At 37.1% G+C, this 16,917-nt stretch overlaps 2 protein-coding genes across 2 annotated transcripts in view; one reads left to right on the top strand and one right to left on the bottom strand.

The window, feature by feature from the left end:
• LOC139119931 (erythroid differentiation-related factor 1-like) overlaps positions 1-9,564 on the bottom strand; it is a 38,369-nt gene extending 28,805 nt beyond the window's left edge. The window contains exons 1-3 of the mRNA XM_070683888.1: positions 9,404-9,564; positions 8,344-8,540; positions 7,202-7,265 (exon numbers count right to left, since the gene is read on the bottom strand). Coding sequence (XP_070539989.1) covers positions 7,202-7,265; positions 8,344-8,540; positions 9,404-9,487 — 345 coding nt within the window. The 5' untranslated portion in view covers positions 9,488-9,564. The remainder of the gene's footprint in view (positions 1-7,201; positions 7,266-8,343; positions 8,541-9,403) is intronic.
• Positions 9,565-9,682: 118 nt separating this feature from the next.
• On the top strand, positions 9,683-16,284 carry LOC139119932 (protease-associated domain-containing protein 1-like). Its single transcript, XM_070683890.1, has 5 exons — positions 9,683-10,033; positions 10,450-10,550; positions 11,043-11,152; positions 13,393-13,560; positions 13,732-16,284. Exons 1-5 carry the CDS (start codon positions 9,949-9,951, stop codon positions 13,850-13,852), a joined length of 585 nt encoding a protein of 194 aa, XP_070539991.1. The 5' UTR covers positions 9,683-9,948; the 3' UTR covers positions 13,853-16,284.
• Positions 16,285-16,917: the final 633 nt, after the last annotated feature.

Below are 16,917 nucleotides of genomic sequence, written 5' to 3' on the forward strand. Positions count from 1 at the left end.
CCCAGTAAAAGTAACTGGAGTTCGCCGTGCATACTTGTTCCCAAACCAGATCACAGTTATCGTATGTGCACGGACTTTAGGAAGGTCAACACTTTAACAAAGACAGACACTTTCCCAATCCCGAGGATTGATGACTGCATCGACCGAGTGGGAAAAGCCAAGTATGTGACGAAATTTGACCTACTGAAGGGATTTTGGCAAGTCCCTCTGACAGATCGTGCTCGTGAAATATCCGCCTTTGTTACGCCAGACGGATTGTTCCAGTACAAGGTGATGCCATTTGGAATGAAGAACTCTCCGGCAACGTTCCAACGGATGATCAACGACGTCATATCCGGGCTAGACGGGTGTGCAGCTTACGTTGACCACGTCATCCTGTATAGTGACACCTGGGAGGAAACACATCAAGCTCATGCGGAAGTTCTTTGAGAGACTGAGTAAAGCAATGTTGACTGTCAACCTTGCCAAATCTGAGTTTGTATGGGCAAGGGTAACTTACCTCGGACATACTGTAGGACAGGGTGAGGTAAAACCTGTTGATGCCAAAATCAGTGCCATTTCAAGTTTTCCCATACCAAACTGCAAACGACAACTGATGCGCTTTCTCGGTATGGCTGGTTACTACAGAAAATTCTGTCCAAATTTCTCCACAATTACTGAGCCTTTGACTAACTTACTTAAAAAGAAAGTACAGTTTGTTTGGTCAGAGCAATGCCAACAGGCATTTGATACACTTAAAGCCCCAACTCCCGTATAAAAGCGCGAGAACCTACGAGAGTGGTCATAATGGTGGGATATTCAAACGTACTCGGTACGCTCTGGACGTCGTCCATAAAAACCGTTAATTTAGAAATCTACCGATTAATTTTTTTCTTGGAAATTGAGGGATATGTGTATAAGTATTTGGAGCACAATATACTTGGTTTCTGACGAAATTAAAGTTGAAATGACGTCTGGAATCAGAAAAAGGATAAAATATTTGCCGGTAATATCGCCGGTATAACGTTCGCGATGTTCAGTTTGAATCTGCATGATTGACATGATATGCAAATTGCAAATGAGTCATTAGCGATACGTTGTTTACTTTTTCCGTACGTAGCGTTGATTGTTCAAGGCGGGGAAAAAAACCAAATACTCGGGGCGTACCGAAAGATAAAACGCACACACACTGTGTATAATAAAGACATGCAAACACATTTGATTCGGTAGTTCTCTTTTTGGAAAATTTGTTGGTCCTGAAAAGGACCGTTTTCATTTATGTTGGCCTACCTGAGCCGTCCATTTTACAGAAAGGAAGGCATACTGTCATTTATGACCGGCATAAAAGTACGTCTGGTATGTTCGGGTTGAGACCACGGACAAGTACCAGCACAAATTCTGGCATGATCTTTCACTTTGTCTACACTGTCTGTATATCTTCTGTCTTCTTTTCAATTTCAAGTTTTACCCTCTAGTCAACGTACTGTTGAAAGCGCAATCATCGCAATGCGATATGCGTAACTATCGCTTAGCTGTTTCCAAAAGTGATATACATTTTCTTTCCCGATCTAAAGCCGCCGTGCATGCCTATGTAACACAAAGCGAACAAAGTCAAAATTCAAAAAACAAGTAGCCTCCAATGTGCTGACAAAACCGGGATTTTTGACGCCTGCAATCGCCTTCGGCATATTCGGTCGTCACTGCTGGGTCACTTATGCTGATCAGACGTCGAGTTGACAAACGTCGCCGGCGGCAGCTGAGGTCACCGTACTAATCAGTCCCATAAGTTGCACTCAAATGTCCGCGCTCGATCCCCATCACAGCCAGCTCCAATTCATTCCTGGCAAAGAAAATTCCCAAGGCTACCTCTAGTGCTCATCAGTGACCGCTATCTTCATAAAGCCAGCTGACATAGTGTGATTAGCAGTCTGACTCTGACTACCACGCGTTTGTAATGAACTAGTATCGCGACTGCGTGGAGAGTGTAGAAGTGCAAGTGCGCTCGATTTTGGCGGGATCGTTCAAAGTAGCGAAATACGTCTAGAACTCACCATTTTATAAGGAGGGATGAACATTGAAACGAATGCTCCGAGAATTCATGCGATCACTTTATTCTGATTTTATTTTTGATGATTAAATATTAACAGGTTTGATTTCTAAAATAAGTATTTTTCAGAAGCTTTTTGAAATAATCATAAGACAATAAATCGACACCACATTTCATTTCGGTCACCATAAAACTTGTAATCGAAGCCGGGGGAATAATCGTCGGTACCCTCCCATCCGACAGCGCCGAGTTCATGCATGACAACGAAATTTTTGAAAAGTAAACTACAACTACCATCCAAGAACTGTGGGGAAAACTACGTTTTATAATGGAGACACAGCCCTGCCTCGCTGAACTAAGGTCGAATGAGGAAAGGATTGTTTGTAAGACAAAAGCTCTACAAAATTTGGTAGACGGCTAGGCCGTTGAGCATTGTGGTAAATGTCCAACGTCGTCCATTGAAATAACCACACTCGATAAATTTGGACATTTAGTAGGCGAATTTTCTGTTCTTTCAGAACTGTTTTGATTTTTTCCCGTTCTTTCCTGAAATGCGGCATTTCTAGGACGGCGTTTGGACAAAACGGTGCTTCATTATTATCTTCAATCAAGACTCCCTGCAAGAGTGATGTACACTATGACTGAGCCGAGCTTCCGAGGAAAACCCCGATAATAGATCCCGTGGCAGAAAAACTACATTTTCTACGATTTCTGCATCGTTTACCCGTATACAAAGATGCGGATAGCTATTGCCACTGTCATGATATGCATTATGTTGAATCATTCAAAAACGCGCTGAATACAATGACAAACGCTTCGTTTTCGGACGAGAAACGTATACCATGACGCATGAGAACTAAGGAGTGTCGATCGATCGCCTGGCAACATCATCACGGTTTGTACAAATCCGAGGCGACGCCGCGCCGAACCTCTGCTCCAGTAAGACTTCGAAAAAGTCTATGTTCAAGACAAACCTATTGGGGAAATGAGTGGATGTATCGTATTGAAAGTAAACCGTAAAATTGGGTGAAAATAGTATACGTAAAGTCACCGTGCAGTCAATGTTTACATTATGTGGCGTGCACGTTCTATTTTTGGAGGTGTTCAACCAGCTGTTTTAATTTGCTACTTTTTGTCCACAAAGAAACCATATTAGTTATGTTTTGCTCCGCCCATTTTTATCGATTTTTCTCGGTAGGGCCCTACCGAGAGTTACCGGTTTAAAGCCATACTGCAAAGTGCCCCAGTATTGTCTGCACCAGATTTCACTTTGCCATTCAAATTAGCTGTAGATGCTAGTGATACGGCTGCTGGTGCTGTTTTATTGCAAGAGGATAGTCATGGTGTAGATCATCCTGTTTGCTATTTTTCACGCAAATTTAACAAATCCCAGAGAAACTACTCTACAATTGAAAAAGAGTGTTTATCTTTGATATTAGCTTTACAGCATTTTGAAGTTTATGTTACTTCTTCAAATCGGCCAATAGTGGTTTATATTGATCACAACCCTCTTGTTTTTCTGCAGAAATTTAAAGGCAAAAATCAGAGATTGCTAAGATGGAGTTTAATGTTACAGGAGTTTAATCTTGACATTAGACATATCAAAGGCAGAGACAATTTAATTGCAGACTGTCTCTCTCGTATTTAGAGTTTATTGTTGTTCACTTTCAAGAAATTTTACTTTAGAGTAAAACAAAATTTGAGTACTTAAATCCTTTTCAAGATTACATTTGTAAAAGAAAGATTTTTCTTTGAAAAATTTTCTTTTTTGAAGAGGGGGTGTGTTATGTAGGTCATTTCCCCCACACTCATCATGACCTGAGTTCAATTAGTCTAGAACATTCCCAAGGTCACTGCCCTTGATGACCTCACAACCTTGAATTCAATTAGTCATGTTTGGAATGTTCTGGAAAGTTGATTAGTTGTGTAAGGGAGATAATTTTAGAACTGTAATTAGCATGTCAATAAAAGTTCTAGATTGTTCTTATATGCCTTTATAAAAGGGACGCGCTCAGCTTCCAGTCAGACTTTTGGGATCGTGTCTCTTGTGTGTTACTAAACTCCAGCAGTAGTCATTCTCAAGACTTTTCAAGACCTTCACTGCCAACGCTGGATTTATACTGTGGACTTTGTGCAGTTTCAAGCCTGCAAGCCAAAGGACTGTTCATTCATCCGACTGACTGTTACAACTCTGAGACTGGAGCTTTGCCGTCCCAGCTGAGATAAGTAGTCTGTACACTTTTAAAGCTTGTACTCTATCCCTGACTTAGCAATTAGTTTTATTTTGTAATAAATTTTGTTTAAACGTTAACTGCTGAGTTCACCCTTTGTTCGTTTTCTCTGCACGTAACAATATGCATAATCAAGGTCAAAGGTCATCAAGGTCACGTGACATTTTGAAAAAAATTGTATTGCTAATTAATCAATATATGCAAAAATTCAGACCTCAAGCTCTATTGGCTTGCCCACAATTATATATGTGCATAATTAATGAGGTAAAGCATGTGTTGTCATAAGGTCTCCCATCCTACTAAGAGAAAGGACACAGCACTTGTGGTTACTTATTTATTGACATAATCGTGTATTTTAGGTAAAAGGTTATCGAGGTCATATGACATTTTGTCAAATAATTTCTATCCTATAGTCTATCCTATATACCAAAAATCATACATCTAGCTCTATTGGCTCGCTCAAAACTAGATATGCACATAATTAATGAGGTACAATATGTGGCGTCATAAGGTGTCCCATCATACCAAATATGAAGGGTGTAGCACTTGTGGTTACTGCGTTATGGACAAATATGTATATATGAGGTCAAAGGTCACCGAGGTAACGTGATATTTTGTAAAGAAAGTCTTGATAAGTTATCCCTATATACCAAAAATCATACATCAAGCTCTATTGGCTCGCTCAAAACTAGATATGCACATAATTAATGAGGTACAATATGTGGCGTCATAAGGTGTCCCATCATACCAAATATGGAGGGTTGTAGCACTTGTGGTTACTGAGTTATGGACAAATATGTACATTTGAGGTCAAAGGTCATTGAGGTCACGCGACATTTTGTCTAAAAAATTGTATTGCTAAGTTATCCCTATATACCAAAAATCAGACATCTAGCTCTATTGGCTCGCTCAAAACTAGATATGCACATAATTAATGAGGTACAATATGTGGCGTCATATTAAGGTGTCCCATCATACCAAATATGAAGGGTGTAGTACTTGTGGTTACTGAGTTATGGACAAATATGTATATTTGAGGTCAAAGGTCACCGAGGTCACGTGACATTTTGTCAAAAAAATTGTATTGCTAAGTTATCCCTACATACCAAAAATCAGACCTCTGGCTCTATTGGCTCACTCAAAATTAGATATGCACATAAATAATGAGGAACAATATGTGGCGTCATAATGTGTCCCATCATACCAAATATGAAGGGTTGTAGCACTTGTGGTTACTGAGTTATGGACAAATATGTATATTTGAGGTCAAAGGTCACGTGACACTTCGTCAAAAAATTGTATTGCTAAGTTATCCATATATACCAAAAATCAGACCTCTAGGTCATTTGGCTCGCTCAAAATTAGATATGCGCATAATTAATGAGTTACAATATGTGGCGTCATAGGGTGTCCCATCATACCATATATGAAAGGTTTAGCACTTGTGGTTACTGAGTTATAGACATATATGTATATTTGAGGTCAAAGGTCACCAAGGTCACGTGACATTTTTGTCAAAGTGTCTGAGATATCTGCGTGAACGGATGGACTCACGGACGGACATGACCCAATCTATAATCCCCCTCGACTTTATCAGTAGGCACTAAAAACTGTGTCACTGCATCCTTTTTGCAATATGAATACTATGAGAAACTAAATTTTATTTTCTTGGCCTTATACATGGGAGTCTATGGACTGCCTTATACCACAGGCGACCCATTAAGTATTACTGAGTTATTTCACACAGTTTTCTCTATCATTTTCTCTTCTTTCTTCATGCTCTGAATGATCGGAATAAATAAAATAAGTGATTATATAACCTAACCTAGCCTCTGTGACTCTTTATTTATTTTACTCTCCATTACAAGGACATATATCTCTCATACACACATGCTGTAATTAATTAGTCAACACAACTAATTATGCTAATCCGTGGACTTATCAGGTATTTTACGGGTTGGTCAACATCGCGAAAGATAGGAATGGTACCTTTTTCATTAACATCACTATCTTTCCGATGTTGACCAACCTCTGATAAGTCCACGGATGAGCATAATTAGTTGTGTTGACTAATTAATTACAGCATGTGTGTATGAGAGATATACGTCCATGTAATGGAGTGTAAAATAAATAAAGAGTCGCAGAGGCTAGGTTAGGTTATATAAACCATTTATTTTATTTACTCCGATCAGTAAGAGCATGAAGAAAGGAGAGAAAATGATAGAGAAAACAGTGTGAAATCTCAGTAATACTTTATGGGTCGCCTGTGCTTATACATGGGAATCTATGGACTGCCTTATACATGGGGGTCTATGGAGGTGAAAACTAAAAAGTCCTCTAACACGGCCAAATTTGATCGCATTGTGAAACAAATCGACGTGCATCTGTATGAGGTAGGGTACTATCCTTGAACCAAGTTTGAACAAAATCGCTCCAGGCGTCTATGAGATATCTGCGTGAACGGACGGACGCACAGACGCACGCACGCACACACGGACGCACGGACATGACCAAACCTATAAGTCCCCCCAGACGGTGTGTCCGTGGGGACTAACAATCTCAAAGTCAGTTTCTGCTAAGTTTTCCTTGTTAAGTTTCCCTTGCCAATAATTATTACATAAACAAATTGGACCACTCTTTCACACTCATTTACACTTACTGTATTTGACACAAAGAAGGTTAGACTGATCTGTATGAGTTCGAAGTTCCAATTCATAGAGCAATTTATGTACAACCAACCTAGTATACTGGAAAGATATGGTAATAACTAAACATTGTAAAGGTCTAGACATTCAAAATCAGGATAAAACGTGTGATACCCAGAAGACTACAAATACCTCTGTGACATCACGCTATCACACTGAGATTAAATCAATAAACATATTTGTGTATGTTGTACTTGAAAAACAAGTCAGCGTAACATCATGGCTAGTTTTATACTGACCTCTGAAGCTGATATCACGTCAACCTCACCAACCGTCTCAGGACAGGAATCAGCCATGCCAAAACTGAAGACAGAATTTAGAAAGTTAATTAGCAAACATCATGGTGATTTAGTCCTTTGATGAATCTTATGTTAAATTCACAAGAGGATGAAAACTCTAAATCTTATTGGTATACTGTCTGAAGCTTTATAAGGTAACAACGTTCAAGAAGCTCTAAACATTTTTCCATTCAAACTGAAATTCAAATTCAAAACTGGTTCATCCTGATTGTCAATAAAATAACTTATCGTATGATGTTGCAACGTTATAACCCTTTCAGTTTCATCAACATTTCAATTTGTAAAGATCCAAGCTTGTCCTAGAAACCATACATGGTTCTAAAATTTAATTGGCTCAAGTCTGATTTGCTATAACATTTGATGTGTGTACCATTATATTGTGTATTTGTTTGTAGGATACAGTTGCCTGTTGAGACAGTTCTACTCAGAACACCATGTACGCAAATGCATATAGTTTATCCTTTCAACAGAGTCTCTATGTGTGTAATATACAATGTTATTGTTGACAACTAGAATTCTTTTTGAAACAATAGCATTATATATTGTACACAATGTGTTGTATTTGCAAGGGTAACATTTTGCCTGTATCTGCGACTTCAGTTTGATCATTTTTATTTCACTATATTGCTCTAATCGCCAAAGCATGATGACATACCTACTATCTAGCCAGTCAACACAGCCCTACCGGTAATATACATAATATGCGCATTTATTGTTTACTTTTGAATTAAATCTGAACCAGTACTCACTACTCAACTTCACATCTGTACATGTTTTAAGCCTAACTAATAGTTGACAAGTTGAATCCTGCCCTTGTATATCAACATGCTTTTGACAGTAGAGCAAGAAACCATTGTTGACATAAAAAAAAACACAAAAATAGTGAAGAACTCATAAAAAGTTACAGCTACTAGCTCTTTAAGAAGACACACAGGAAGAATATATACAATGTACATGTACTGGTATGGTATATAATCTCTGGGACAAAAACACTGAAAGTATCATCAAAAGTTACAGATATGCTCGTCCCTTTACACATAATTTCAAATGAATTAGATGAGAGTCACATGATTTCATGGTACCTGGAAAACTTTGTTCTGCTTGTTCCCCATGTGTTATTCACTGTTAGCTTGGCACAACTTCGCAACCAGTTTGCTGGTGGCAGTTTCAAATCTGTGTCTTGTTTTAGTTTGGAGAATTCGGCCACACACTCCACGCTGGAATATTTCACTGCTGCACTGGACTTGATTTCATTTTTGGCAACCACAAGTGGAGAAACCTGAAAGTAGTTGGATGGTGGTGTATTTCATAGCATGATCATAATCGCACGCAATGCTAGATATGCACTGTGCGAAAAACAATATCATGTGACAAGAAAAAAGACATTTTTTCTGTTGGATCAAAGAGCTTTCTCACATTGAATCTAAATGCCTGTAGTCATAAGTGTGTGACATTTTATTCTCCACTTTCAAGAGATAGAACCAAATGCGGACAGTATGTGCACCAAAGCATATTAGAGTCTAAGTCTTCCATGAGAGAACTTTTGTCTTGCAAAATTTTAAAGAATTATTACAGAATACTTATATATTTCAGTATTATCTTTAAATATGCACTGAAATAATATATGTATGTGAACCAGAATAAAAATAAATACGTATTAATCTTTGAAAAACTATTCAGATCATTTTATGCAAAAACTTAATATTTAACCCAATCAAAGACCTGCTTCACATGATGCTCAAAGACAACACATGAAATTTCTCTCTGTAGAATGAAAACAAAGCAAAAAATTCATGATTGTTTGACAAAAAAAAAATTACATGGTTGTGGACGAATTACTCAATTGTAAGGACAGGGCATTTGGAAAGCTCTTTGCTTTTATGAAAGTGAAACGTTTCCATAAATGGCGGTAATGTTTTAAAGATGTAAAGCGAAAGCTGGAACTTGGAAGGAAATGTCTGAATGTTGTCGGGTTCCTGCAAAATTGTTTGGGAACTGGCAGGGTTTTTTTAATTTTGTTTTCCGTTTTTTGTTTTTTCCCAGGTCATTTGATCTCAGTTATCGCACATGATGTGTGCCAGTTATTTGGACAAAGTAGGTATTCAATTTCCATCGTTCACTCACGTTTCCTGGGTTACTAACCTCTTCCTTGTCCTGCACAGCGTCGGCCGTGCGTTCATCCGTTGACGTCTTTGTTGGGCTATCGGTCGATTCGCCTGCATCCATATTTTGTGTCTTTGTGAGGTTTCGTGTACGCGTGTTTCTATAAATTGGAACCTACGGCCATATTGTACATGTTTACATACATGTAAGTCTACAACAGATTCAGAGCTCTCTTCATGGTGCATGGTACGTCATAAAGAATATACTAGAAACTCTCTCCAATCGTAGATTCGAGCACTTTCCAGCTGACCAAAGTTCTTTCGAGTTTCAGAGAGGAAGTTGTGGTCGATCCTACTATTTTCTAGGGGTGGTCACATCCATCGACTGTATGATGCCGAAGATTTTCATGAAGTTACATCAATTTTTGATACTTATAAGTCTTTCAATTTATAAGAAATATATTTAACTGTTTTATACTCTTAAAATGACAAATCAACATATCTTTGACAATGATTTCGCAATGTTCATGAAAAGTCCACCCTCATAAGAAATGTTGTTAAACAGGAAGTGAATAGTTCTGCTCCATGTTAGCAATGGCGACTGTCATGGGTCGTCTTCTGCTCTGGCTGGTACTTTACGCCCTTGTAGTTCCACTAGCATTAGTACAAGGTAAGGTTTATAATGTGAAGTCTTCATAATTAGCAATGCACAACAGCTAAGAAAAGAAAAATATACCGTATAAGTATCACATAGCGTCAAAACCCCCGTGAACTGCGGCCGGTCGTCGTGATGATGCTGTGATAGTGTGAAGACCGCTGCACCAGTGATATCTCGTTGCAAGTTCCTCCTGCGTAATATTGTTAGTTAATTACCATGTTACATCAACTGGTAGTTTCGTAGTACCAAACATGATGTGCGTGCAAGCCAGGTTTGATATGTCATTTGCATATTTTTATTGATTTTCTGAACCGTATTTTGCTTTTCTCTGTCATTCGTGATAGACTAATTGCACTGAATACACTACACATACTACATAACATATAGGGAAAAGACTAACTACACTGTGACTCTTTTCTCTTGTTCAGGGTATGCTGTGAATGAAAACTTATTTTTTGAAGTCTTAAGTCCACCAGACATTAATTACATCTTTAAAATCCGACCAGCAAAATCATTTGGAGAAGTTTTTGTGAGTATTATGCAGTTACCAATTGCTACTTCATGATTTGATCCAGAAAAAGAGCAAAGACATTTTCATAACAGCCATACTTGAGCTGAAGTAGGAAGAATTATTGAAATGATTTGCTCATCAATAGGGATAAAGTGATCTATTTTATCTTTATCATGAGAAACATGTTGCAAATGTAAATTTTGAACTCATGAATTTATGAAAAAAGCTTTACATTATAAACCATATGCTGCAGACAATTCTAACAATACTTAAGTTGAATCATTAAGTATTATCTCTACCTATAGAGTTGTCAAAGTAGTGTTATAATACATACTTATCTTTTATGAATCATTGTACAGTTTAGGGTATTTACAAGTACCTTTGTGATTTTGAGAATAGGTCAGAAGTTTTGGGGGGAGGGGGGAACATTACCAGTATTAACTCCTTTATGCTTGACAAACACCAAAAGTAATATTTATGGTAACTAAGGAAATTATCGTTGATTTACAGAGGCACAGTTTTTACAGAATAAATTTAGTTCCAACAAATCCTGCAGAATCCTGTTCAGATCTTTATAATGGTGAAGAAATCAGGGGAGCAATAGCACTTATCGAAAGGGGGTAAGTTCTGTAAAAATTATAACCATGTCATCTTATTTTTAACACTTTCACCACCATGGTTTGGCCCAAACCTATTGTTATCTATGGTGATTTTGGACCATTTTACAGGGAATTGGGGATGAACAAGTTATCTACAGAGGTCCAAATTTGCCACAGAAAATAATATGGCTGTCCAAAATTTGGTGGTTGTGAAATTTTCAACATTGTCTGCATTAGTTCTCAAGTAGATCAGTTATGTGTAATCCAAGTATTTCTATAACTTTGTGAGTAAAAAATCACATGCAAATCAAAAGTATTTTAAATGGAGTAATTGTAACTCAACAACCAGTACATATAATAAAACTATGACCTATGTTATTTTGAAAGTAACATTACCGGTATGTGTTCAATATAATGGGAGAATTATTCATCTGTGTGACAGTGCCATTGCAGAATATTTGATTATCAGTTAAATTCTAGCTCGGTGACCAGTGTAGCTGTCAAACCAATCTATTGTCGATATTGATGTACATCTTCCAAATGTTGAGAAATGCAAAAGTAGTGATAAAAACCAGATAATTAAGAATTTCCTCATCATGTCGATGTTGATAACATGCAAACCATGCACCAGAAAGAAGTTTGTCTTTAAATTGAATAATCCTAGAACAATAACTGTACATGCGTTCAACACCAAGAGAAGGCCCTTCAACTTATGGAATATTGATTCTTAGCTTGCACTGAGAGAGGGAGCCCTTTACTGTGATCATGGTATGTGAAGGGACAATGCTTTGATAAGTAACACGATATAGTTCAAAGAGAAGTGTCAACATCTAAACTGATATTGTTTATAAGAAATCAAGTATTTAAAACAGCTTTAAATTCTCAGTGAGGTGGCTAAATGTTTTTTTGACAATAACTGATAAAAAGCAGGAAACAATATGTTGCCTGAGGTCAAAGGTCATTGGATCGTGAATTATCTACTATGGTAATCACTGATATACTAGTATTGGAATGGTCATATATTTTCCCAGTATCATTTCAATGGACCTTTAGTAACTCAAAGTAGTCATCACCCTGACTACAGGCTATCAAGAATTCTTGTTTATTTTGACAAGCATCTTCATTGTTCAGACTGGTGCCATTAAAGATTGACCATCCGTACTGTAATAGGTTAAATTATTGTTCTGGAGACCTATGGGCATGAGCCCAGTACACATTGAGTTTTCCATAACCAAAAGCTAAAGGCAAGAGGACAAATATTAGTAGTCTTGTCAACATTTCAATGCTAGATTAGGAAATGAAATACTACAAGTGGCTGTCAACAGTGTTTTACGATTATGATGATTTCATGAGGAAGATTTTTCAGTTTAAATATTCAGACCTTCAAAGTCATCAGAACATACTGCTTCTTCAGAGCATTGCCATCATGTACAGGGCTTGAAATTAACTGTAGTCCCTGGTCCCAGGACAACCAAAACTTGCCTTGGGACAACCACTTTCTGGGAACGGTTGTCCCATTAGGCTACTACTAATTCACAGGTGTCATAAATTGAAACCGCAGTGTACAACCGAATGGGGTGTGTCGACTTCAAGCTGACTCGCAGACTTTCTCAAATAACAGTCAGTTATGGTGCCTAAACCTGGTGAAATATGAACAATGATAGATTGATCATCAGCTATGATTTACTCATGCTAAATCTTCTTTGGCAATGCAGGATGATAAAAAAGAGATGATATAGAGTATAGTGTACCTTTTGTCTTGTTTTTGTATGTTTTACTCTGTTTGATAAGTCTTTATAAAAACAGAAGATTGAGTATTATATGGTACAGTTTTATACAACATTGCTTTCATACTCTGCCATTTTGTTGCTTGGCTGACTGTATGTAAATAGATAATCCAGATGACAGATGATGTTTGAGTATAATATTCATTTATTTGTCAGATTATCAGAAATAGTAATCATATGATTTAAAATTAACGATATAGCTATGGTAAAAAGCAGATTACTAGATGTCTTCTTCTGATTGCTAATATTCAGAAATGGTTGTCCAAAAAGTTTATTTCGAGCAACATTGTAGCTTTTGGAAAAAACACATACAATATATGTTTTCCATGAAAGGCATACTCTACTGTAAATCATAGCAATTAAATGTCTTCTTGTGTGATTGAAACTTGTCCAAATGTTTGGTCTTGCTTCTCAATATTTTTTGCACACCAAAAGGTAGTAAGACACATAATCCTCTTTTTGTTACTCTTTCAGAGGCTGTTCTTTCCTGTCAAAAACTCGAGTCGCAGAACGATTTGGAGCTGTGGCTGTAATCATCCATGACCATGATTACAAGAACGACTGGCAGTACATCGATATGATCCAAGACGAGTCTGATCGAACGGCAAACATTCCAGCAATGTTCTTACTCGGCAAAGATGGGTAAGTGAGAGCCAAAGTCATGTCTCAACAAACCAAGACTTTTCCTTCTTAATGTGACCTAGCAGGAGCAGCAAAACTACGCTGTTAGAAGACATTTATGTGAGCCCAAACTTAACAATGCTTAACAATAATTACTGGTAAATGTGTTTTATTCATCTTTTGTCCCTACAGGTATCTTATCAAAAAATCTCTACAAGCCAACGGTATGCCAGGAGCCATCATAAGCATTCCTGTCAATGTCACTGGTGTTCCTCTTCATCACTTAAGAATGCCACCGTGGACGCTGTGGTGACCACGGTTGAAAAGACCAGTCATGTTGGACCTTGTTGGGGGAACATGAATTTCAAAATTTTAAAATGCTGCCATGGACTATTTGGGTGACCAGTGATTTGATACACCCATCATATGCTGCAGCTTAAACAACTCCCGCAGTACAATGTGTACACGGTTTGCAATCAGTTGGCAGTACTTCTGTGAATAATACTTGATCTCATTTTTAACACTTACAATATATTCCACCAAAGTGGCCTTGCTCTGTGTTTTCATTTTATAATGCTGCTGTTAGAATTTATCATTCCTGAACTGAAAAAATCTATTTACAATATCTGCTTTTTTCTCTTCAGTTATAAGTTTAAGTTAACGCCAAAATGTATTTCCTCCTATGTTAGTTGCTACTAGTATTCTTACCATAGAACGGAATCAACAGTGGGGGAAAACATAACAATTTTGAAACTTGAAATGTATAATTTTCAAAATTTTCAAAATTTATTTTCTAAATTTTCATGAAATTTATGTCACTTAAGCTATGCCCTTGAACTTCCAGTAAACCAATTGCATCACTGATACCAGGTCACACACTATTAATCTGAAATATTGATTGCAAGTTTAAAGTCTACCATTGCAAATTTGGGTCTATCAGTGGTTTGGTCTCGGGTTTATGCAGTATTAATGTCCCCCAGTTACCTCCACTGGGTTAGCAAATCCAGGGGTGCTATGTCTGGGCCTACCAGTTTTTTGCTTAAGAACAATTAACTTGTCATTCCCCAGTGCATATTCATTGTACATTAGGAATGATAGTAGGGCTACTAAATTGAGCAGGACCAATTTTTATGACTTTGGTCCTGGAGACCAACACCTTCATGTTAACATTTCACAGATAACAGTACCAAAATAATTTCAAACTATTACACTCAATGTTAACATATTATTTGTAAATCAGTCAATGTTCTTCATCCAAGACATATATAATTTCTTAGTTCAAAGACATATTTATGTGAAATTTTAAGGTCACAATAATAGATTTCTTCCATTCATTTTGATGTTAACTCCTGTGCCATGTGCCAGTGTGGCCTGAAGATTACAATCGTTATCAATTGTAAGAGCGCCACCAACGTTGCACTGGAGAAAGGGAACAACTGAGATTATGAACACTGCACACACAGCTTATGTTGATGTAGCGAAAAAGCTATAGAGTACAGGTGGTATTTTTATAAATATGTATCAAGGTCATAGCGTGGAGAATGTGATAAATATTACTCAGGAAGAGTTCAACCAACTCATGGTAAAATGGACTGTAAGCCAATGAAACATATTCCCCAGTGACATCCACATGATTCTGTCATTTTGAAGACAGTCAAGTTGGGTGGCTCTACCCGTAAGGATGTAAATATGAACTTATGTTTCCAAAATCCTGTTTTTTGGGCTCGTATGTTTAGTGTTGACAGCTTTTCTCAGCAGAGCTTTCTAATGCTAACCTATCAAAGTTCACAAAGTTAAACTCAGATTTTACCTTGAAGGCAGTCTAATCACATAGGCTGTCTTACTTTTGTATGTGTTTCAGTTATCAGTATTCCCCAAGGTGTGCAGAAAGCTGGCGGTTCCAAGTGATCTCCAGTACAATGTGAACTACTTTATTTTCAACCACTGACATCTCAAGTTCATGATTCAACTCTTGAGTGTTCTCTTACATATGCACTATATGAACTCCATTTAAAATGTGAAAATGCACATTTTGATTTAAAATAGCTAAAAAAATGTTTATAAATTGACCTCTTTTACCTCACAGAAATAGAACCAGTTGAACCTATTATAATAAATAACCTTGCATATGAATTGTAAATAAAAAGGTATTTTCAAGGATTTCAAAAGTGAACATGTCAAGTAATAAGCTAGACCAACAAATTTGTGTCGAAAATGGTTTCCTAGCTGAACAAATAGACAGAAATATCAATTACATGGGAAGTTATTGTTTTTGACATTCTGAATGGTTGCCATGGCAACACTGCAACCATAGTAACAGCCTGTGTATTAATTCATTGAAACATCCTGAGAATGTTTCCCAATCAAAGTTAATGGTACTTATATCATATCCTCTCCCATTCATTGTGACAGAATGCAATAGTAGTCACAATTTATTTTCAGTATTTGTCACTAATGAAGGTTAGGCAGCGGTAAAATTGTAGTTCTCATATGCAAATGGTAATGTTGTAAATGTTTCCAATGAATTTCTAATCATCTATGCAGATCTTTTTTCCAGGGAATAATCAGGGCAGCTAATAAATTGTATAAAGAGATCCTTTGAGATGTTATATTGTGCTTCTTATCTTTTTCAATGTCAGATTTCGTATTACATTGCAATATGCATGAAATATGTGAAGAGTTGAAGTATTTCACACTGTTGGCACAGACCGTAGCAATAATAAAAGCTATCTGAATGGTACCACACTTTGTTATATTAAAGCTTGTATGAACTCATCATGAAAGCTGATAAGATAAGTAGACTGTCGCCATCTGTTTTTTTGTGAAATCAACATTCCTCTAATTCATATAGAGTTGAAAATTGTGACAATGTTCACTATGAAATACAGTTCAATTTGGAAAATTTTATCACCAAACTAGGGAAAGCTTATGGTGACCCAGTTTTACTCCAAGTTACTCAAAAAGGAATTAGTTTCAGTTTCCTCAAGCAAAATACTGGTGTTAAGAAAAAGTGTAACTTTCATTTTCGTGAGCAGTGTATTACTGTAAATAGGTTTTTACAGCAACACAGAAGGCTTTTATGGTCCTGTAAGTCAATATGCTAGGGGCAGGGGATATGTTACTCATATCTATGTGATAAAAGGCCCCCTGAGACACCGGTTATTCGTATCAAGGAACATTGAACTCTTGTGCCCTTCAGGTGCACTGTTGATAACCTTGGGAGTTTTTCGGGTTTGCTAATTTTGCGATTTTTTCTGTGTGTTGAAAATGAAAATTTCTGATCAAGCCCAACAGTGTTTCAATAAGATTTCCACAGAATCAATTCTATAAACACTGACCCATCATGCAGATAAGTAGTACAATATTTTAAATATTACG

The sequence above is a fragment of the Ptychodera flava genome, chromosome 20 (assembly GCF_041260155.1).
Source record: "Ptychodera flava strain L36383 chromosome 20, AS_Pfla_20210202, whole genome shotgun sequence".
In the NCBI taxonomy this organism is placed as follows: domain Eukaryota; kingdom Metazoa; phylum Hemichordata; class Enteropneusta; family Ptychoderidae; genus Ptychodera; species Ptychodera flava.

Bases quoted from the DNA above. Each gene is read 5' to 3' on its own strand.
- LOC139119932 (XM_070683890.1), top strand. From the start codon at position 9,949: ATGTTAGCAATGGCGACTGTCATGGGTCGTCTTCTGCTCTGGCTGGTA. The intron at 10,034-10,449 runs GTAAGGTTTATA...TCTCTTGTTCAG, and splicing joins TCCACTAGCATTAGTACAAG to GGTATGCTGTGAATGAAAAC. The intron at 13,561-13,731 runs GTAAGTGAGAGC...TTGTCCCTACAG, and splicing joins TTCTTACTCGGCAAAGATGG to GTATCTTATCAAAAAATCTC.